Source organism: Malus domestica, chromosome 14, assembly GCF_042453785.1.
Source record: "Malus domestica chromosome 14, GDT2T_hap1".
NCBI lineage: Eukaryota > Viridiplantae > Streptophyta > Magnoliopsida > Rosales > Rosaceae > Malus > Malus domestica.
The window spans coordinates 744,390-767,874 of NC_091674.1; the positions used below are offsets into that span (position 1 = coordinate 744,390).

Genomic DNA, 23,485 nt, shown 5'->3' on the forward strand with positions numbered 1-23,485 from the left:
TGAAAAAAAGCTGAAGCTGAATGTTTACCAAACACAAAAAAGCTGCCAGCTTTTTTTTATACTAGTTTTTTTCAGAATCACTACAGTACCAAATCAGGGTTTAGTAGTTTACCATGCTTAGATTCGTTTTGCTTTCATCAATGCATCAAATAAAAAGAAGAGGATCATCTTCTGATTCACATTGTGTTTAATTTTAAATAAAAAAAATAACGATAAATGATTAAGATGTGAGAATCTCTGAGGTTCCCACAAAATGAATTGAAATGGGATCTAATTTCCAAATAAAAAAGATGAATCCTAATAAAGATTCGGTTTCAAATTAGCTTGTTATTTAACTTTGTCGGATTTTCTTGCTTTGGATGTACAAGAGCTACAATATATAATGTTCACTTTAAATTTAATTAATAGTTCTTTAACTTTAACTTTCATATTAAATAACAACTTAGATATCGAATTATAAATTATTTGTGGACCGACAAAGCAATCTAAATAGAATAAACATCACACCGCCTTTTTCATATCCAATAGGAGTGTGAGAACAAAACCTACCCAAATCCAAATTCCTTGTTATTTTTTGACTGATTCAATTCCCTCCATATGTTAACCAAAAAAACAGGAAAAAAAAAAAAAAAAAAAAGAGATTAGAAAAAACACCAACTTCAGAATCTCAGATTGTTTGTGATTGATATCTACACAAACAACCAACACCAACCCAAACAAAAATAAAAGGAAAAATAAAAAAGGAAAAAAGGGGAAAAAAAAATCCTCCCTTTCCTTCCTTTAATCTGCCAGCTTCCCCCTTCGGTGCAAAATTCTCAGAAATCTGCATCAGATATTATGTATCCGGGAGTGTGCCGGCAGGTTGAATTTTAGTGTACATAAATTTTCAATTTTTCAGATTAAATTGTGGAATTTTACACTTTGGGGTCAAAGTGCCAATCGAAATAGAAAAACCCAGTTCGTAATTTTTGGTTCGGACAAAGGAAAATTTGGAAAATCGTGTGAAGATCAAAGTTTGGAGCTTTCCGGGAGAAAATTGTTTTTTTTTGTTTTTTTGTGGTGTTTGTTTGATGGGTTTATTGGTTGATTCAAATGGGGAAGGGGGCGGCGGAGAAGGTGGAAGAAATGGCGGTTCATGGGGCGGTCGGAATAGTTTGATACGGCGGAAGCAGGTGGATTCTGTTAATGTGAAGTCAGGGGGTCATCAATTGGCGAAGGAGTTGACTGTTCCCCATCTTGTTGCAGTTGGTAAAAGCTTGCTGCTTTCCCCCTCTTATTTTTTTTAAATCATATATTTTGTTATCTGTTTTGTAATTTTTGATGAGATGATGATGATGATGCTGATGGAATATTCGGTTGCCAGCTATATTCTGCTATATTCATATATGATAAATCACTCATCAAAGGGAATGATGAAATGGGTGATCAATCATTCATGGTTATAGTTCTTTATATTAAGAGAGATGTCTTTGATTTTATTGATAATGAGCCTACTATGCGACGTTTTCATGATACGAGACCTAAGTTGTTTGTATTGCTAAATTAAGAACGACATTAATTTTATCTACTATCCAAAAAGATTTGGTTGTCTGCATTTTTCTGGGACCTTTTACACCCTTTTAAATTTCGCCTCTCCCAGACAATTCCTGGCTATGCCACCGGCTAGAAGTGCTTTTCATATAAACTAGAAGCACTTTTAAGTTTTCCTGTCAAATGTAGTCAAAAACACTTTTGGTGTGTTCGTTGCCTCACTTTAAGTTTCAGGTTTATGGTATGTTTTAAGATTCTTCTTGTAGCTGTGCACCCGTCATTGTAGAATACTTACTACTAATCCTTGCATTTTAATATTGTTGACTAATATTCTTACTAGTTTCTATATGATATTTTCTTAGTTTCTACATAATGGATATTTATGGCTTAGTGTTCCTTATACACACATTTCGGTACTGAAATAATGGAACAGGCAACTTCTGTTTTTTTATCATGAATTATTTTGTCTTTGTCATATAAGTAACTGTTGGTTATCATACACTTTGATTAGGGGTTGGCTCAACGATTGGAGCAGGAGTCTATATTCTTGTTGGAACAGTTGCTAGAGAGCATTCTGGACCAGCACTAGCAATTTCCTTTCTAATAGCTGGAATTGCGGCAGCCCTTTCCGCCTTTTGTTATGCCGAACTTGCAAGTCGGTGCCCTTCTGCAGGGAGTGCCTACCACTATACATATATATGCATTGGAGAAGGGTAATTTCTCATTCCTTCTTTGTCATTAAAGTGTTGAGCATAGCAATTGGAAAAGAAAAGAATTACGTTATCATGCTTGTTTAACAATACATGCTTGCACAGTTGTACAAAACTATTTACATTGAAAATTTTCTTTTACATCAGTTCGTGATGATAAAACTATCATTTGTTTGCAGTGTCGCTTGGTTAGTCGGTTGGGCTTTGATTCTAGAATATACAATTGGTGGCTCAGCTGTTGCTCGGGGCATATCACCTAATCTGGTACAGTTCTTATAAATATCTAATTTATGTATTCTTGAAGAAAGATTATAATATCCGCTCAAATAAAAAGATCTTCCTGCATGCTCTGACAATCTTTTAACAGAAGTATGGGACATATATCTTTAAATGGGCTTGTTTTTCTTTCTGAAGGCATTACTTTTTGGAGGAGAGGGCAGTCTGCCTGCTTTTATAGCCCGGCAACATATTCCTGCACTTGGTCTGGTGGTTGACCCATGTGCAGCAATTCTAGTAGTTATTGTTACAGGGCTCTTGTGTGTGGGAATAAAGGAGGTATGCGTACATCTCGGTTGTTTTCTTTTGTGTATCAGATCAATTATTAAACTTGGCAAACATATTTTTTCTTCTGTTCATAAATATTCTCTTTATTTTCTTTAACGGAACACTTCATTTATGCAGAGTACAGTAGCACAAGGCATTGTGACGATAGCAAATGCATGTGCAATGATATTTGTTGTAGTAGCTGGTACTTATCTGGGTTTCAAGTCTGGCTGGACTGGATATGAACTTCCTACTGGGTATTTGGCATCCCTATTCCTATATCAACTCATGTAATTTTCAAAAATAAAATTTGAATTTCTTTCCTATTTATCCATGTAACAGGTACTTTCCCTTTGGGGTGAATGGTATGCTTGCTGGGTCTGCAACTGTCTTCTTTGCATACATTGGTTTTGATTCAGTTGCCAGCACTGCTGAAGAGGTAAATATGTTCTTGATATGTCATCCGAAATATCTATCTTATCATTTTTGTGGAGATGTTTTAACTTGTGTAGAATCTGAATTATGCCTTCATGTTTATCAAAAGGTGAAGAATCCTCAACGAGATTTGCCACTCGGTATTGGTGCTTCACTATCTATTTGCTGTGCGTTGTATATGTTGGTTTCGATGGTCATTGTTGGTTTAGTGCCTTATTATGCAATGGATCCTGATACACCCATTTCCAGTGCATTTGCTAGTCATGGGATGCAGTGGGCAGCGTAAGTGAATAATATTGTGGGGATTGCCTTTTTGTTACATTTGTTTGAGAAACTAAGTTATTTTCCTGCTTATGGTTGAAGGTATGTGATAACTGTTGGAGCTGTTACTGCTCTCTGCTCAACATTGATGGGCTCTATTCTTCCTCAGGTATCATTCACTGATCTCTTTCCTTTTCCTTTTATCTCCTCCTTTTGGAGATGTATCATGTATGGTCTCAGGTCTCGTCTGCTTGTTTATTTATTGTCCATGAATTCCTTACAACGCCTGTACTGTACCACTGATGAAGATATTTTCTTGTGTTTCTTAGCCACGAATCCTGATGGCAATGTCTAGAGATGGATTGTTGCCGCCATTTTTAGCGGATATTAATAAAAAAACTCAGGCTCCTGTCAAGAGTACATTAGCAACTGGGATTTGTTCTGCAGTCTTGGCCTTCTTCATGGATGTTTCAGTGTTGGCAGGAATGGTAAGTTGACCTTCACGGAAAAATCTGGCATTGTTTTTGATAAGGTGGATAACTTGTTGACTCTTTGTTTTGCTAAAAGACATGCGAGTATTCTTAATGTTAATGCTTTATTTGTGCCTTACAAGACATTCTCTTTATAAGGGGGATTCCCCCTGCATGTGAACTAGCCTTGAAATCTTTTCTTGTATTTCCACAATAATGGATCCTCGATAATATTAATATCCTTTAACAAATTCTGATACCGTTGAGGATTTTATTTTCTGGATCATGATAACGACTCAAGGAACTCACTTCGAGATGGAAATCGATGTGTTTAACCCTTATTTATGTTGACATCCACCTTTTTCTGAAATAGTGAATGTAGATGTTTAGACTGACTTAGATAGTTACCTATGTTGTGCAGGTTAGCGTGGGTACACTTGTTGCATTCACTATGGTAGCAATATCTGTACTGATAATCAGATATGTTCCACCAGATGAGGTGCCTTTGCCTTCATCTCTTCGCGAGTCCATTGATTCAGTGTGGTTGCGGCATGGAAGGAATTCTCAAGAGGTCAAGGGGGACAATCCTAAGACTAAGATTAATGTTAGTTCTTCGGAGGAGAGTACCAAACCTCTACTTGAGAAAGTGGATATCATGGTTGAACTTCCTCTGATCGGAAAGCAACTGCCTCTTATTAACTGTAAGACCTTAGAGTCTCATATACTATATTTAGCCACTGCAACAGTAGAAAGGTCATACAGAAACACACACATACACAAAAATGTCCTATTATCGTAGCTATGTTGCCATAATCTGAATCTGGCACAACCTTATAAATAGTCTACATTCAGTCAGGCAAGAGAATGTTTCCTTGTACCTATGCATGTCTATAAAGTATGTATGACAATGAGATGTACGTGTCTTTACATTTGTGTCAGAAATAACATTATAAATATTCTTTGTAGTTTCTGCTCTATTTTTCTGTTATGCGGGCCTTTTCTGAAATGTTTTTTTCACTGTGTATTCATTATTACAGACACGTTAAGTGAAGATAATAGGCGTAAAGTTGCTGGCTGGACCATAATGTTCACATGTGTCGGCGTGCTTCTTCTGACATATTCAGCATCAGATTTGGCCCTCCCCAGGTGGGTGAATTTCGGTCCTAGACATAGTTCTGAGAATGATATTTTTCTGGTTGCATGATTCAGTTTTTAGCTGCAAAAACAAATTCTAGAGGAATTCTATATTCCAAAATTTATATGCCAAGATTTGTGGTTTTGCTTATGCTTTTCTTTTATTTACGTTAGTATGCTTTATGTTTTACTTTCTCTTAGTAATATAGTTTAATTCTCTGTTCCTTAATCTACAGAAATATTCTTGGTTTCGATTTCAGCTTTCTTCGCTATACATTATGTGGGGGTGGCGGTATTCTTCTTTTATTAGGTCTGATTGTGCTCACATGTATTGATCAAGATGATGCACGACACACCTTTGGGCACACAGGAGGTATGCTCACTATTTTACGGTAGTACTAATTTCACTTAACGGCTTCAGGGGATGCAACCTTGTCTGCACGCTGTAAATGGTGAACTTGTAAAGTGTTTTACTAGTTATTGATATGTACACACAAACACACATATATATCGGCTTGGCTCTAGTAGATGTGGCCAGCTTTTCCTCAAAAGAATATAACACACGAGGCTGGTTATCTAATTTGGTTACTGTAGGCTTAGCTAGCTAATACTTAAAACGTGATTTCATTTGCAGCGATTAGAATTTTAAGACCAATAATAAGAAACTCAATAATATCTTCATCCCGTGTTTAGTTACGTTGGATGGATTAAATGGTTAGGCTAGTGTTCATAGAGGAAAGTACTATTTGACTATATGATAACAGTGATGTATTGGTTTCCTTTCAGGTTTCTTATGCCCATTTGTGCCATTGCTACCTATTGTCTGCATTCTCATCAACGTCTACCTACTGATTAATCTTGAGTAACTATCCAATCAAATACTTCGGTTCTTTTTAATGTTAATTACCTTGTCGTTTTCATTTCTGATAGATTTTCACTTTTAATGTTATCAGAATTGAGATAATTCGTATTGTGGTTTCACCGGGAAGCACTTTCAATATTATCATAACCAAGTAGAGATTATAAAATGCAAACGAAGTTTCCTTTTGATTTCTGCTGAATGCCCCAGTGTCTAATCTGTTGTCTGTAACTGTTCCTTATACAATGCCATATATTGTTTCGTGTTCAGGGCGGACACCTGGGCGCGTGTTGCTGTATGGCTGCTAATAGGAGTGGTGATTTACGTATTTTATGGCCGATCGCACAGCTCATTGGGGGATGCAGTTTACGTGCCAGTAGCTCACGTCGATGAAATCTTTCGGAGCTCAGGAAATTGAGTAGCTTAAGTTTGTACAGGAAATGCAAGGACAAACAGAGTCCGTTGTATCGTGTACCATGTCATCTGGAGATCGTGAAGTTTCCTTTTATCGCGTGCTTTTGATTCCGATTATTTGTTGTTTGTAATCTTATTACAGCAAGGACAGAAATCAGTCCATTGTGTAATTATTATTTTGTTGATGCTGGACGTGTTCGAGCAATGTAAATACTTTGCAATTAATCAAAGTTTCCACTCTCCTTTCTTAGGAGAGAGGCAATACCAGAAATACCAGAAATAATGGTGGCATATTTCACGACATGGTGCTTTGCTCAGTGTGGCTTAGGGCTGGTTTCGTATTGTTGTGCCTTGGAAAAAAACTGTTTATGCTGTGCTGTGGGAATAAACTCATTTTTGCTGCTTCACGTTTTTACCTTTTTTTCATCCAAAACTGTGAAAATAAGTTGTTTTTAAGTGTTTACCTAACACATTTTTGAGCTTAATTTTTTTTTTATACTTACTTTTTATAAAAGCACCTCAATATCAAATCATTACTTAAAAGGCTCAACGTTTACCGTATATATTTTAATTCTTTAATGTGAAATTTCAGCCCAACTGCCTTTCAAATCCTTGATTGCCCTTGAACGGGAGGAAGGCTCGGACAGAGTTGAGCGTTTTCTTTTCCTGTAGTTTTCTAGCTTCGCACCTGCTGCCACCCAGTAGAGAATATCTTACCTTTCAGAAGTGTTTTATTGACAAAGTGTGTTATGTTAATAAATAGTTTATATATAGATAGTGTAAATATCGAAATTTCGGTGAAATAAATGTTCACCAACACATTAAAGTTTGACATACAAGGGCTTACGTGGCATATGACTCATCAAGGCCAGACAAGTCATCAAGGATACATGTCAACGATTGGCGGAAATTAATATTTGATTTTAATTTAAATTAAACAAATTAATTAATTTAAATTAAAGCAAATAGAAATGCCAAATTGGACAAAATTGATTATTTGATTTTATTTAAATTAAAAAATTGACTTATTGATTTATGGATGGAAACAAATCACGAACCCAGCTACAAATCAAGTCCTGATTCTTTCATCAATTAATCAAGCTCACAATCAAGGTCAAATCCATTTGTAGGCAAGACTTGGGAAGTTTATAAATACAAAGCTCCAAGGCAAAAGAAAGAGATCCATAAATCATTCAAGCACCCAGACGCTGCCAAAGCTGAAGCACCCAAATCCTCAAAACACTTAGAAGAATTCAGAAAGTTCTCTGTGTTTTTCATCAAACCTCCTTCAAAGAATCATCAAGTACTACTCGTGTTGATCCTTCAGATAACCAAGAGCCAAAACCTTACGACAACTGTTCATCCAAGATCAAGTTATCACGACCTTGGATCAACAACCTACACATCTTTTGGAGATAGAATTAGAGGAACCTTGTAAACAAAGATTGTAACCCTAACAAATCATTAATACAAATTTATTTTGTACACGGGTTCTCTTGTTATTTGCTACAGGGAATTTCGTGTTTACAAATAGATGAATGTAAAGTGAGCATGCAGGGAAAAAAACACTGCCACTTGTCTGTTACCTCTTTCAGCAGATCCCCTAGCTCGGCGACTTGGGGGACTCCTACTACATGGTTTGTATCGCGCTTGACCAAGCCTGAAACTACAAGTAAGCTTCAAGTGACATTGATACATTACCTTGTGCATCTCCACCAGTTACAGATACCACCCCTGGATGGAGGAAGAGTACTTCCAGAGAAGATTCCACATCTACCTATGAGACAGATAAGGAAAGTCAAGCCGATACCACACTCCGGGACTTAGAAGTTTCGTGGTTACGAGATCATTCTCCCACAATATTTCCTAATGTCATTTGTACTAAATCATTCACTTGTACTCCCTAAAGGAGAGCTTGAACCTATGTACTTGTGTAAACCCTTCACAATTAATGAGAACTCCTCTATTCCGTGGACGTAGCCAATCTGGGTGAATCACGTACATCTTGTGTTTGCTTTCCTATCTCTATCCATTTATATACTTATCCACACTAATGACCGGAGCAATCTAGCGAAGATCACAAAAAGTGACCGTTTTCGCTACCTAGGATCTATCTTGCAAGAGAACGGAGAATTAGATGGAGATCTCAACCATAGAATACAAGCTGGATGGATGAAGTGTAAGAGTGTATCCGGCGTGTTGTGTGATCGTCGTAGGCCACTGAAGCTCAAGGGAAAATTTTATAGGACGGCAATAAGGCCAACGATGTTGTATGGCACAGAATGTTGGGCGGTGAAGCATCAACATGTACACAAAATGGGTGTAGCGGAGATGAGGATGCTTCGTGGGATGTATGGGCACACGAGAAAGGATAAGATTGGGAATGAGGATATCCAAGGTAAAGTAGGAATAGCCAAAATTGAAGGAAATATGAGAGAAAATCGGTTCCGGTGGTTTGGACATGTGCAAAGAAGGCCTACTGACGCTCCGGTTCGAAAATGTGACTACGGGACAGAAGTTCAGGGCCGAAGGGGTAGAGGAAGACCTAGGAAAACTTTGGAAGAGACCCTAAGAAAAGACTTGATTACTTGGATCTAACGGAGGACATGACACAAAACCGAGCGCAATGGCGTTCTAGGATTCATATAGCCGACCCCACTTAGTGGGAAAAGGCTTTGTTGTTGTTGTTGTTGTTACTTTTCTGTCGTTTGTGAAATCTCGAAACTTTCGTGTTGTTCACATATTTGACCTTTTTTGTCCTATAAATTGGTCTAGGTCATCTTCGAAGCCAAAAATTGTTTGGACCATAATATGACAATTTACATGAATTTTATAAGGTCCACTTTATCATGTTATGAGATATCTCATATTGGTTCGTAGCCCTGAACATTTTGCAAGGAAAATCATATGGATGTGAGAACTTCGTCATAGTAACTACAAAATAAAGATATTTGGATGAGGATGGTGAAGGAACCGGATCCCCTTCAGACCTAAAGGAACTGAGCGCACTCATGAAATGATCCGAACCATTGAAATTTGATCCAATAACTACAAACAGGTGAACGTCTAAAGGTTATAATAATTGTAGCCGTTGAATCAAATTTCAATGGCCCGATCATTTGATCGTTGGGCTCAGTTCCTTTGGATCCGGAAGGGATCTGGTACTAATGGTGAAGACCTAGGATAATTATGGGCGTCATGCTAATTTTGTGGGAAAAATCGCGTGGATGTGAGAGCTTCATCAAAGATTATTCAATCTCTCAAAGACTCAAAGATTATATAATACAATCCGATGTCTTATCCTATGTGTCAAACGAGACCTAAATGTTCTTTCCTTGTACAATGCCATATACTGTTTCGTTTTCAGGGCGGACACGGGCGCGTGTTGCTGTACTGTATCGCTGCTAACATGAGTGGTTGTTTACGTATTTTATGGCCGATCACACAACTCATTCGAGTAGGCAGTTTACGTGCCAATAGCTCACGCCGATGAAAATTTTCAAAGCTCAGTACATTTTGCAGCTTAAGTTTGCACAGGAAATGCAAAGACAGCAATCAGTCCATACGTTTCGAGAACCAAACTCTGCAGATTGCATGATATTATGAAAGGGGTTTTATTTGATCCTGGCTATGCTCATTCAAATTCAACATATTCTTCTGTACCTAAATACGACTGCCCTTCAAGACACCCTCCTCCGAAAGGATGGTTATGCACCCCACATACGACCTCAAGTTTCCACTCATCTCCGGGACCAATGTTTACACCTTTCAATAGAAACGGGCAACCACACTTTTTCGTACCTGTGGCCTTAGGGCGCTTTCTCTTCCGATGATCTATATCTGCATTGAAACTCATCGCTGCTTGGCCATCTGAATCTACATCAGACTTCTTTGTATAGTATCCACTATGCTCACAACAAAGATTAATTCTAGCTCGTCGTAGTCTATTTTTTCCAGCAGCATCTGACCTCTTGATGACCACCCCTACGCCGCAACTCCTTCCTTGTACACGAATCCAATTGACCAATTCTTCTCGATTCTTGAATACCTGCCAAAGTACGTATATTTGTTGTAATCAACCATACAACACTAACAAGTTAAAACAAAACAGAACTTCTTTTACCTCATCAGTGATGAATTCATTTGTGGTGTCCAAAAGGCTGTCTATTGCAACACCACTGCTTGTAGTAGACGCATCATGTTGTGGCTGCAAAATACAATTTTGATTAAGTTTCAGTATTCGGCAGCTGATGGATGAACTCAACTGTGAAAGTTTGGCCTGCAACCACCGAATGTTATGCTACTCAGCCTACACATGCACTGGAACAGCCGAACACATGTCAGGTTCATGGTTTAGGGTTGGTTCTGGAGTCATAGGTTTGGATTTCAACAACCGAATTTGTTCAAGTTTATGATTTTTGTCCTCGGTTTGCTACTTCCCAAAACAAACACTTACGTTCAGTAATTCAGCTAACCTTTCGGCTCTGCTATGTAGTAAGTAGAGAAAACTATTTGTGCCACATCATACATTATGTTGGAGACAATACATATCGAAAAGTATTTTTCCTTTATTCTTTTTCATTTCTAGTTTCTTTGATACAAAAGGATTGAGATAAGATAAATAATCTTTAACACTGTTCAAAGAATAACAAAAGGCATTACATAGATGAATTGATGAAAGAAATCATTCTAGGAAGGTTCTCGAGAGCCAACGTGAATATTGCACCAAGCACAAAAATCATAACAAAGGCTAATACTATTTTTCCAATGTATGTAAAACTGATTGCTGGTTTCAACACCCTCTTTGGATCATGTAACTTGGCAGAACGCTACAGAAAATCATAAACATATATTAATACAAGCTAAAACGTCAACAATTGATAAAAGAACGTCCAATCTTAAAAGAGGTAGAACGCTACACATAATAACTTATTTGATTGTACATCATCAGATACCCTTTTTAAATCATTTAACATCGTATATTACTTTTCGTGAAGCAAAAACTTCAGTTGAGAAGAAAAGAAAGGTAACTATCCAAGTGCAAGTTTTCACTCATCACATCACAAATAAGGATTTTTACATGGGTACAAACCAAAACTTCAACCCTATGAAGTATGAATACTAGGTGGTTAGAAGTGCATATGAAGTTATGAACATAATTTTCAGAATTCACATTTTCGGTTTACTTTCTTAGTTGTCTGCACATTCACTTGCGAAAGTTAAATAATCATGGCCAAGCTGTGAACTTGAGATGAGACAAGTTTTCCCTCCGAACAATTGACTTAGTACATTGACCACAACTTAAAAGAAACCACGACAATGGATTGCCCTGCCTCACCATTATCCTCCCATCTGAAATGACTGAATAGTTCACTGAACTTAAACACCCTTCAATCCACATCCTCCACCTCCCATCAAAACCCTTGCTATCCAAGACATGGCCTAGAAATCTAAAATATAGACTAATCCTTTATTTTATTATCTATATCTCTTTCCTCAACAACGTAATGGACAACACTGGGTTTAAGCTGAAGAGTAGAGACTAATTCTTGGACAGAACTGGATTTTATCACCAAGATGCTTCCATGCACACTCTAATACCTTAATGGGCCCAAGAAACTGAGCTTCCAAATCACGGAAACTACCTAAAGTATATATCTAGTCTCGGTTTTAGTCCCATGTTTTCTTCCTGTCGCACCTCTCTCTCTCTCTCTTGATTCTTGACTGAAGTAAAGGTTTTGCCAAAAATCTATTTACAACCTAGAAACTTCCACAAAGTCATCCAATGAAGCCACTGACTTGTTTATTAACCAACAGAATTCGTATTATTGTGGGCACAGCCCTATTGGCTATTGGCTCCTATTCACCTGAGTTTGAACTTAAGTATAATATCGCTTGAACACACAAAAAAAGGTTGAATATTTCCTTTCATAATCACTATAAACAAATGTCCAGTTCAAACTCATACATACAATATACCCGAAACAGAATTCTTAACTCACTTAACATACACAAAAAAATGTACAAAAACTTACCGTTACAGCAGGAACTGGCATTGCCCTTGGCCTTACAACCCCTTCTCCACCTCCAAACTCTGTACTTAAGCAAAGACAAAAAGTCATTACAATCCACAATTTAATCATTTTAACATACCCAAAAAATGAAAGAAAATACAGAGTAAATTGAAGCATTGGTACCACATTGTAGTTACGGCCCTGAATTAAATATCCAATTTTAAATTTGACACAACGCGGAGCAGTTGTCCTTCACGCCAACTCTGCAAGAATTTCTGTCAAAGTTGGCCCTCGGCGCAGTTGCCGATTTACTTCTTGAAAGGGGCTCATGTGGACTTCATTTACAAAAATTCTCTCATAGTTCAGAACCAATGCTCCAATTTTCTCAAAAATACAATAAGTAAAAAACTTGGATCTGAGTGATTGAAGAGAAGAGCGAATTACCAGGAGAATCCAGCTGGGTAACGGTCTGCAACCGCCAGCCACTGCCGTAGTCGACGAGGGCGGAGCTGGGGCCGAAACTGATGGGCTCCTCACCTTCTTTGACGGCTTCAATGTGCAGAGCAAGTGGGTCCCCCGCACCCAATTTTTTGTTTATCAGTGAGACTGCGAATCCTGCCTCCGTCCCCATCGCGAACCGCCGTGTCATCCCTGAACTCTGGCATTTCACCTCCAGAAACTACCCACCCATTCACAAATTACAATCAGACTTCCCTTCCGTACAAATTCGATCCATCGGATGAGAGAGAGAGAGAGAGAGAGAGAGAGAGAGGGAGAGGGAGGGGCATTACCGGAGTAGGAGTAGGAGGTTGTGCTTCATCCATGGAAATTTGGATGATCAAGTCAAAGGAACTCTGAAGCAACTTATTTTGGACTGGACTGTATTTTAAAGCTCCGATGATCACGTGACCGTCACACATAAAATTGTAATTTGATATATTTTGTAACCAAATAAATCAAAATGAGATTTTCTTCAAAAAAAAAAAAAAAAAAAAAAGAAAAAATCAAAATGAGACCACTCACTATTACAGTCTGATGAAGTTTTTAGTAAAACGTCTTAAGTTTAAATATAATGAATTATAAATTTGAGATCATATATTATGGTATCAAGCTTCCATGTCTTAGCCAAATTCATCGCCTTAGTATAAATGTACCACTATGTTTAAAAAATAAAAAAAACCGACTATATTATACAGCCTCCATGTTGTGGTGATGTTCAAAATGGTCTATGAAGTTTCAATTTTTTCATATTATTTTCTAAGGTTTTAAAATTGAATCAATTTACATATTTTGTCTTAAAATGATTGAATAGTGAGCATGAAACTCATAATTAAGTTGACGTGTAAGCCACATGTGCACCACATTAACTTAAATACTCTTCAATTTAATTAAATAGACGTTCAATAAAAAAAAAGTGTCAATAGATACAATTTCAAAATTGTATAAGACAATGTGAGAAATTTAAAATCTTATGACTCATTTTAAAAAGAGTAAATTGTAACAATGATCTCTTAACTTTAACTTAATTGGAGCAATGGTCCCTCAACTAAAAATTCATTACTATTGGTCTCTCAACTCATCAAAACGTGCAGCTATGGTCTCTCAACGAAAAATCTATTACCATTAATCATTCAACTTTAATCCAACTAGAGAAATTGTTCCTTAGCTTTAATCTAATTAGAGCAATGGTCCCTCAACTTTAACCAAATTGTAGCAATGTTCTTTCTAACATAACTCATTTTGAAAAATTCTAACAAATTTGACGAAAATGACCATAACTATACGTTTTGATGAGTTGAGGGACCCCAATTGTAGCAATGTTTCTTCCAACATAATTCATTTTGACAAAATTCTAACGAAGTTGACAAAAATGACCATAGCTACACATTTTAATTAGTTGAGGGACTAATGATAATGAATTTTTAGTTAAGGGACTATTGCTTCAATTTAATTAAAGTTGATGAACTATTGTTATAATTTATTCTTTTAAAAATTACCTTAAATTTGAAGGCGTAAAATAAAGTTAGCCCAAAATAATAAGAACCGGAAATTTGGAACTTGGGGGGAAAAGAAAAAAAAGGCGGGGTCTTTAAACCCTTATAATTTCTGCAGACTGCAGCAGGCTTTCTTCGCCCTTTCATTTCTCTCACCTCAAAAGCTCGAAACATGAGAGCTGGAACCGGTGAGTTTATCTTCCAATGTACTCCATTTCTGGGTAATTTCTCCTTCTACCATAATTATTTTTTTATTGTCACCATCTAGAAGGGAAAAAAAATGGAAACTTTGGAAGATTTTGTGCCCTAACTGGAACTTTATTTGTGTGTAATGAAAAGGATAATTCTTTTTGGTTACCTAGCAAGTTTGATGATTTTTGTCCATGCCCAAATGGAGAATTTTTATTTTTGTATATTTTTTTTGTTAGGGGTGTGAGTGATAAAAGCATAAATCTGTAAATTGGGTGATGGGTATTTGCAGCCTTCCATTTCTTAAAATTGCAAGTCTAACTCTGGGCCTGTGGCATATAAGTTGAAAATTACCAGAAAATAGTGATGACATTGACATGTACATTGATCCCCAGATTTATGTCTTGGGAAAGTTTTGTCATCATGGGCTGGTTGCGACTAGTTCATATTGTCATTTAACAAGCCACATCCAACAAGAACAACAACAAACCCTTATCCCACGAAATGGGGTCGGCTGTATGAATCCTAGAACGCCACTGCACTCAATATCCTAGAAAACCACATATATATACATATACATACATGAGTGTTGAGATTTGTAGCCGATTATACCTCATTTTCTGTTATTTAGATTAGAAATAGTTGAAGAACCACCGAATTTTAGCATCACCAAATCCTTTCTATAGGTAGGGTTCTAATAACACGGAAGTACATTGTGGAGTGGGCCACATATTGTGCCCCTTTTGTGAGCTAAGGTAAGGGACTCTTAGCAGTTTGGATACTAAATATTCTGAGTGTGTATGTTTTCTGTAGCATTAGGCAGACAAATATATGTTGTATTTAACTAATATACTTTCAGTTCCCAATTTTGATTTTATGGGTCTCCGATTCCTTGCAATTTCTGATGCTTTGAGGTTATTTGTGAGAATTATTTGATACTTTTGATGCTGTGTTGATTGTTACTGCAATGTTCTAATTTATATTTTCAGACTCAATTTGATTCATAGGGTTGAGATGGACGATGATTCAACTCCGCATCCTACTTCTGTTGAAACTCCCCGAACTAACCAGCCTCAACCAGTTCCTAAATTCAGTGCGGGCGTTAAGGGAAAACAACCTGGATCACTACCAAATGATTCAACTCCTCGTCCTAATTCTGTTGAAACTTCCCGAACTAACCAGCTTCCACCAGTTCCTAAATTCAGTGCGGGCGTCAAGGGAAAACAACCTGGATCACTACCAAATGATTCAACTCCTCATCCTAATCCTGTTGAAACTTCCCAAACTAACCAGCTTCCACCAGTTCCTAAATTCAGTGCGGGCGTTAAGGGAAAACAACCTGGACCACTGCCAACTGTATGGGATCACTTCATTAAACTCGAAAATGATGGCCTTATCGAGCCTAGATATGAATGCAATTACTGTGGGGAGGAATTCAGTGTGGATAATATCAAGCACGGAGATAGTATTTTATGGAATCATTTGACTGATGACTGTGAAAATAACCCGCATAGATCAGAGCACAAAAGGAAAGAGAACCCGAGTCTTGAAACTAGCCAAGTTCCAAGTTGTTCTGGTGAGAATTCTTTGGAAGGGTGGTTAAGTATAGCAGAATATATCAGAGCATGCAGTAAGATGATGATTATCGACGAGTTGCCTTTTAGCTTTGTAGAGAGAAAATCGGTTCAAGTTTTTATGAAATTACTTCGTCCTGATTTTGATATCCCATCTCCAGTAACACTTGCTCGAGATGCATGCCAGCTTTATTTGGATCAGAAGAAGCAACTGAAAAGCTTGTTGATCGAAAATTCTCAGAGGGTCTGCCTTACTACCCAAACATGGACTTCTATGCAACAGACCAAGTACATGGCTCTGAAGGTCCATTTTATTGACAGCGAATGGGAGCTTCATAAGAAAATGTTGAACTTTTGTGAAGTACCTAATGATAATGAGGAGACAGTTGGAGAAGTCATTGCATCGTGTTTAGTTGATTGGGGTATAGAAAGAGTGTTGACAGTTTCTGTTGATAATGCGAATGATGCAGCTCTGAACTCTATGAAAATGAAGTTGAAAAATTTTACTGGGAATTTGTTAGATGGTGAATGTTTACACATGCGATGCTATACACATATTGTGAATTCGATTGTGCACGAGAGCTTGATAGATGTGCATGAATCAATTGATAGTATTCGCAATGCTGTGAAATATGTAAGTTCGTCTCCCGAAGGGTTATTGAAATTTGAAGCATGTATTAAGCACGAAAAAATTGAGTGTAAAGGTCTTATGGTTTTGGATGTTCCTACTAGGTGGAACACCACCTATTTGATGTTGAGAGATGCCTTAAAGTTCCAAAAGGCTTTTGAGAAGCTAGAAGAAGGTGATGAAGATTATGGTAGCCATTTCTTAGAGGATGAGAGTGGGTTAAAAATGATAGGTCCACCTACAGTTGATGATTGGGAAAACGTTCGGGCTTTTGTTTGGTTTTTGAAGATTTTTTATGATGCAACCTTGAAGTTTGGTGCTTCAGGTGTCACTTCCAATATCTGTTTTGATACATTGTGTTCACTTCGATCTAAGTTGACAACATTGAGCCAAAGTCAAGATTCACTTTTGGGGAAAATGGCAACTAGTATCAAAACAAAATATGACAAATATTGGGGTTCTCTCGACGACAACAAGCTGTTGATTGTTTCAGTTGTGCTTGATCCACGATTTAAGTTGGATTATGTGGGATTTTGTTTTGGTGAGATATATGGTGATTCCATGGTTGAAGAGATGGAGAAAGGGGTCAAAGAGCTTTTGTTTCGTCTTTACGAGGTTTATAGTGCATCGGATTCCACTCCTAGTTGCACCGAAGCTTCTAATGGTGATCAGTGTCATTACGAATGGATGAATAAGTTTCTAGAGTTCAAAGAAAAGAAAGGTTTACTGTTAAGAAATGAGGTGGATAGGTATTTGTCAGACAGTTGTGAGAATACAGCAGATGACACTTTTGATATGCTGCATTGGTGGAAAGTAAACTCTACAAAGTATGGAATGCTGTCGCGTATTGCGAGGGATGTCTTTGCTATCCCCGTATCTACAATGGCTTCATCTGAGTCTGCATTTAGCACAAGATGGTGTGTTCTAAATAAGTACTGGAGCTCGTACCCTCCTAGCTTTGTGCAGGCCTTGATGTGCTCACAAGATTGGCTACGAAGCCTACCATCTTCTCCTGTCATGGTAGATGATGATGAAGTATTAATTGAGGATGCGATATTTTACAAAGAAATCGAGTCAGGTAACAATTCAAATTCTTTGTTCTTTCTTATTAACCTATTACTTATACATATGGTCAGTGTAGAGTTTATGGATTTCTTCAAACACTTTCCATGGTTTTGTGTAGAGTTCTATAACGGAGGGCTATCAGATAACGAAGGCCTATCAGACAATCTCATGTCCGATAACGAAGGCCTGTCAGATTATGAAGGTATTGTTTTGGTGTGTTAACAACATTCTCTTATCAAATTAATCATATCAGATGGTTAACAATGTAAGATGATCTTGTGTTTGATTAACAGATCTCTTCGAGGATTGAAGTTTTGAACTTCAAATCGAATTGTGGATCATGAGAGCTTGGAAGTGGTGGAGGATTCCCGATGTGCATGGCAGTGGAGAAATTGTTTGGCATTGGATAACTTGAACTGATTGGCTGGACCATTTAGTCTGATAGACAACAATTACCCAATTACCCTTAATCTATGTACTTTCTGTTGTATTTTGTTTCTGAGTGTGACGCAATGTTGTCAAATTGTATTCAAAACCAGATCATTACTGAGACATGCACTCATGAATTTTGTCAAATTCATCTTTTTTTTCTTCTCCTTTTCTCCTACTTTTGCATTAGCCAAATACCCCCTATTTTCTGCGGGGTGACTTACTCCTCTCTCTTCTTCTTTTTTAATTTTTTTTAATACAACGATATATTCACATAACAGTGAGTGTTACGATGTTGGTCCTCTATTAGTTGAACTATCAAACTAATAATATTTTTTTCCAGGTAGCACTCAATTGACCCAACTTTTGCATGTAGAGTCATATATACACAAATGATGTATGGATTACATATGTTAGAGTTCGTTCCCCTTTGGTATTGTAATGAAAGTGGTGGAAATGGGGAATAATCTGAAAGAAAAAGGATCAATCACTGTGACTAACACCACCAAAAGGAAATGAACTCGGAGAAACTTCACCAAAAAGTGGAAAGGATTAATCTTTGTGGCGGAAATGCGGAAATATGTAGACTATTCTAATTTCGTTCCCTTTTAAGCATTATTGGGATTAATCTCGTCCTCTCTTCCCTTTAGCTCCAATTAAGTTTCTTTTGAGCAAAAAGAAAAAGGAAAAAGCTTCTTCACAATAGATATATTGGTACTTCGTCGTTTCCAAGTATTTAATTTGACATTCACATAGAAAAAAGGCCTTGAAACAGCCACTCTGAGAAACTTCATATGAACAAGTCATTTTTGGTCATTTCTAATTAAACCTTTCAATCCTTCTTAATTAATTATTGAATGAGGATTCTCTTTGGATCCTCTTTGTAAGGATCTTGGAGATCCTCCAATCACGTCTGTTCATCGTACATCGTGCAGTCAATTTTCGTCAGGTATTGTTTATATTCAATTTTAAATAAAAAAAATTACAATAATTTTTGACCGCATGATGTACAATAAACGGATATGATTGGAGGATTTCCGGAATCCTCACAAAGAGGATCCTCATTCTTAATTATTGAGCACCAATCTTCTTTGAAAGGAGGGCAAAGTGAACGAAACAAAAACAAATTAATAAACGATAATAATGTTGACTTTTCTTAATAAACAACGATTATAATAAGGTAGCTGAGCTGTGATGAGAAGATTGAATGTTAATGGCCATGGTTACCAAATGTTGCAAAAATATAAGTTTAATGACGATCGTGCTGCAAACGTTTTAGGTTTTCTGGCCCTCTACATATTTCTCACCAGAAAATATTAATATTTTCTGCATTATATTTTTGTTGTCCCTCCAACAGCAATGGTTTTTGTCTCCTGCTGCTGAAGCAAAATGGGTGGTGCTTGTTATAGGGTCATGAATGAAAGGTTTGACTCGCATATTTTGTTGGTTAACAAGCAGCATGGCGGCTAAACATTCTTTTGTAGGTTCATGAATTAAGAACTTTAATTTGTATGAAAAATCCCTAAGCGGTTTAAATTGAAAATGTTAGAGAGATCGTATTTTTGTGTAGGAAAAATTAGTGTCTCGTCCCTAATTCTTACTGTTCATTGACTAAGACCTTATTAGTTCTCAAATTTTGATTCAAGTCCCTATCATTAATGTGATAATGAATTTACATGTTTATTATACAATTTTTTTAATATAAAAATTAGTAATTAATTTAGGGTTTAATGCTCACACCTCTATTAAACTTCTAATTAATTTTCAATTCAAACATTTCGAAAATAATAAAAAATTAAATTAAATTAAGTTTGTACCTATTAGTTTTTTTTTTTATATATATAAAAAGATTCTCAATTTTTTAATCTTAAATGTACCCATTCATATAAATTTTCAATTTTTTTAATCTTAAATGTACCCATTCTCAAATATATCAATTTGTTATATGTAAAATGTACCCTTTTTTTAATATAAAATCCATTCAAATTTTTTAATCCATGTTTAAACCTATATGGGTACATTCTTTTTCGTTGATTTGAGAATGTATCCATGTTTTGGTACAATAACTTTTTTTGTTAATTTTGGTTAATGTACCCATACATAAATGCGCGCACACACACACACACAATATAATAGAGAGTATAATTTATATTTTATTATTTTTAATCCCATAAATTATGGGTTTTATTTAAAATCTCATTAATATAAACAATTACAAATTTCAATTTTTAATTTTTAATTTAAAAAATATAGTAACTTACATTATTACATTAATGTCAGGGACCTCAATAAAAAACTAAAAACTAACAAGGTTTCAATCAAAGAATATTGATAGCTATGGACCGCATCGAAAGTATCCCTTTTGTATATCATGTTAGTGTAGTAGTAAATGATATATACAGGTCACATCATTTAGATGTTGATTATCACGTGAACTATTGAGCACATCTCATGATACATAAATATGTGGTCTCCTAATTTAGTTTGTATAAAATCATTTTGGTTTTATATCATCGTATTAAAAAAGGGTCAAGTGTTTTTACTAAAATTCAAGCATTTTTCTTCTTGAAAGTTTATCAAAATCATTAAAAGTTGTCAGAAAGCGTTTTTAGCTCTTTAAGGCATCTCCAATGAAAAATGTAAAACGCCTTTAAATGGGTATTTTTCATCTTTTTTTTTTAAATTTTCCAATGGCGAAATGTAAATTATCTATCTTCACTAAGATGTAAATAAAAGCTAAAATTTACATTCTTTTTGGATCTCAAATTTACATCCCGCCTATCGAAGTAGATTTTTCATTTACATCTACTAAAAATATAAAAGAGAACGTAAATATATTTTTTGCATCTCAAATTTGGAATACTACAAACACACACACTCACACACACCAAAAAAAAAAAAAAAAAAACAGAAAACATGATTGGCAATTTTTTTATTAAAAAAAAAGCGTTGACTAATGTGAGGAGAATTTCAGCAAGCTCGAACAAACCAATATTCTTCGACCAAAACATAAAAAATGGAACGAAAGAATCGCATATCAAGACGTGGTGCATGTCTTTTTCTATTTTCCACGGTCAGACCATTTGAGTTGATCAATTTTTCAATCATCGTATGAATTATAAGATGAGAAATACATTATAAATTTGGTTGAAGAGAATGTATGAGTCTCTTGAGTCTAAATCAACCGTACCAAACAAATTTTGATGATCCCCATCAACCGTATATACGTAAATAATTAATTATCCAAATTCACTAATAAAGGAATTATATCTCATTTTAATAACAAATATGGAATTAAAACAACATGACTTGAACTTGTACACATTCAGAGATGATGCTCGAAACCCTAGCTAGTATTTAAGGAGGGCTAGGGTTGAGCATGAAGACGTACAGACCAAGTAATTAATTAAGCAAAATCCAAGAAGAAAAGAATGATGACAAATGTTAGTCTCATTGATCTTTCATTATTTCTCTTGTTAATATTTCATTTCTCTCAAAATCCAACGGCGGACGCTGCCGGTGGCAAATGGCAAGTGTTGAAGAACGTTGGCATTTCCGCCATGCACATGCAGCTCTTAAAAAACGACCGCATCATCCTCTTCGACCGCACCGACTTCGGCAAATCCAACTTGTCATTACCCAACGGTAACTGCGTCAACAACGACTGCACCGCCCACTCCGCAGAGTTCACCGTCCAAACCAATGCCGTCCGCCCCCTCACCGTCTTATCCGACGTCTGGTGCTCCTCCGGCTCCATGGCCCCCAACGGTAACTTAATCCAAACCGGCGGCTTCAACGGTGGAGAGCGCCGCGTCAGGGTTTTCCAACGGTGCACGGGTTGTGATTGGAAGGAGATTGTGGACGGCGTAAACGTGCGCCGTTGGTACGCCACCAATCATGTTCTGCCCGACGGACGGCAGATTATCGTCGGCGGCAGGAGGCAGTTCAACTACGAGTTTTATCCCAAGACGCCATCGTCTAGCAGCGTCTACAGTTTACCGTTCCTTTCGCAGACCAACGATGCCGGCGAGGAAAATAATCTCTACCCTTTTGTTTTTCTCAACCCCGACGGCAACTTATTTATTTTCGCCAACAACCGAGCTATTCTGTTCAATTATGTGAACAACACCGTCGTTAAAAGCTACCCGCAAATACCTGGTGGCGACCCCAGGTCGTACCCCAGCACCGGTTCAGCCGTGTTGCTGCCGTTGAAGAACTTGACGGCTCCGTCGGTTGAGGCTGAGGTTTTGATCTGCGGTGGAACTCCAAAAGGATCTTACACCAAGGCAACAAACGGTACTTTTGTCGGAGCTCTAAACACATGCGCTCGGATCAAAACAACTGATCCGAACCCGCAGTGGGTTGTTGAGACTATGCCTCAAGCTAGAGTCATGGGTGACATGATATTGCTCCCAGATGCCACCGTTTTGCTCATCAATGGTGCCTCGTCTGGGGCTGCGGGATGGGAACTTGGACGTAACCCAGTTCTCAACCCTGTTGTGTACCGACCCAATAACGCGGTCGGATCACGATTCGAACAACAAAACCCTACAACCATACCGCGGATGTACCATTCCACAGCATTATTGGTACGCGATGGTAGAGTGCTCGTTGGAGGTAGTAACCCTCATGATAAATACGAGTTTGGCAACAACGTGCTTTTCTCAACAGAATTGAGATTAGAGGCATTTAGTCCTCAGTATCTCGACGCTAAGTACGCGGATTTGCGTCCTACGATCATTGCACCTCTAAACCAAGCCAAAATCCGCTATGGAATAAAACTAGCCGTTCAATTCTCACTTACGGGCACGCTAGCAACGAATTCAGTGTACCTGACAATGGTGGCGCCGCCTTTTAGCACGCATTCGTTCTCAATGAATCAGAGGCTGCTGGTTCTTGGTGCGGAGAACGTACGACAGGTAGGGCCAACGACGTATCAAGCTCAGGTGACGACGCCGCCTTCGGGAAACCTTGCACCTTCCGGGTTTTACATTTTGTATGTGGTTCATCAACAAATTCCAAGCGAGGGCATCTTTGTCCAAATTCTGTGAGAAATTTGGGGAAGGTACATTGATTTTACATTGTGTAAGGTAAAGTTGCAACTTTCTTTTGTATTTTGTTATCTTTTTACCAAACTTAATCGTAAAGTTTGTATCTAATCTGATGAATAAAATTTTATTTTAGCAAAATGATTTTGTGATTTAACTTTAATCTCTACTCTAATATTCGCAAATTT

The 23,485-nt window shown here is 37.1% G+C and overlaps 4 protein-coding genes across 10 annotated transcripts; 3 read left to right on the forward strand and 1 right to left on the reverse strand.

The window, feature by feature from the left end:
- Positions 1-526: 526 nt before the first annotated feature.
- Positions 527-6,627, forward strand: LOC114820998 (cationic amino acid transporter 2, vacuolar-like). Of its 2 annotated transcripts, none has more exons than XM_029092539.2 (14): positions 527-1,248; positions 2,042-2,243; positions 2,420-2,504; positions 2,655-2,795; positions 2,922-3,040; positions 3,126-3,222; positions 3,328-3,500; positions 3,582-3,648; positions 3,809-3,967; positions 4,371-4,650; positions 4,987-5,095; positions 5,320-5,456; positions 5,870-5,945; positions 6,213-6,627. In XM_029092539.2, the coding sequence occupies exons 1-14, from the start codon at positions 1,071-1,073 to the stop codon at positions 6,358-6,360; spliced, it is 1,971 nt and encodes a 656-aa protein (XP_028948372.2). In that variant the 5' UTR covers positions 527-1,070; the 3' UTR covers positions 6,361-6,627. The 2 variants fall into 2 exon arrangements, with proteins under 2 accessions (XP_028948372.2, XP_028948373.2); XM_029092540.2 differs by having other exon boundaries at positions 539-1,248; positions 5,344-5,456.
- A 2,966-nt stretch (positions 6,628-9,593) lies between these two features.
- LOC103414847 (uncharacterized) lies at positions 9,594-13,335 on the reverse strand. 3 transcript variants are annotated; one of them, XM_070812251.1, is made up of 6 exons: positions 13,162-13,275; positions 12,815-13,049; positions 12,392-12,450; positions 10,480-10,563; positions 10,020-10,404; positions 9,594-9,939 (listed from the first exon to the last, which is right to left on the reverse strand). In XM_070812251.1, exons 1-6 carry the CDS (start codon positions 13,192-13,194, stop codon positions 9,863-9,865), a joined length of 873 nt encoding a protein of 290 aa, XP_070668352.1. In that variant the 5' UTR covers positions 13,195-13,275; the 3' UTR covers positions 9,594-9,862. The 3 variants fall into 3 exon arrangements, with proteins under 3 accessions (XP_070668352.1, XP_070668351.1, XP_070668353.1); XM_070812250.1 differs by having other exon boundaries at positions 10,480-10,635; XM_070812252.1 differs by lacking the exons at positions 9,594-9,939; positions 10,020-10,404; positions 10,480-10,563 and adding an exon at positions 10,905-11,185 and having other exon boundaries at positions 13,162-13,335.
- Positions 13,336-14,430: 1,095 nt separating this feature from the next.
- Positions 14,431-18,396, forward strand: LOC108175201 (zinc finger BED domain-containing protein RICESLEEPER 2-like). Of its 4 annotated transcripts, none has more exons than XM_070812283.1 (4): positions 14,431-14,585; positions 15,543-17,833; positions 17,939-18,022; positions 18,114-18,396. In XM_070812283.1, exons 1-4 carry the CDS (start codon positions 14,569-14,571, stop codon positions 18,128-18,130), a joined length of 2,409 nt encoding a protein of 802 aa, XP_070668384.1. In that variant the 5' UTR covers positions 14,431-14,568; the 3' UTR covers positions 18,131-18,396. The 4 variants fall into 4 exon arrangements, with proteins under 4 accessions (XP_070668384.1, XP_070668386.1, XP_070668387.1 ...); XM_070812285.1 differs by having other exon boundaries at positions 14,432-14,552; XM_070812286.1 differs by having other exon boundaries at positions 14,454-14,552; positions 15,561-17,833.
- A 3,173-nt stretch (positions 18,397-21,569) lies between these two features.
- Positions 21,570-23,438, forward strand: LOC103453971 (aldehyde oxidase GLOX1-like). Its single transcript, XM_070811870.1, has one exon. It carries the CDS (start codon positions 21,681-21,683, stop codon positions 23,298-23,300), a length of 1,620 nt encoding a protein of 539 aa, XP_070667971.1. The 5' UTR covers positions 21,570-21,680; the 3' UTR covers positions 23,301-23,438.
- Positions 23,439-23,485: the final 47 nt, after the last annotated feature.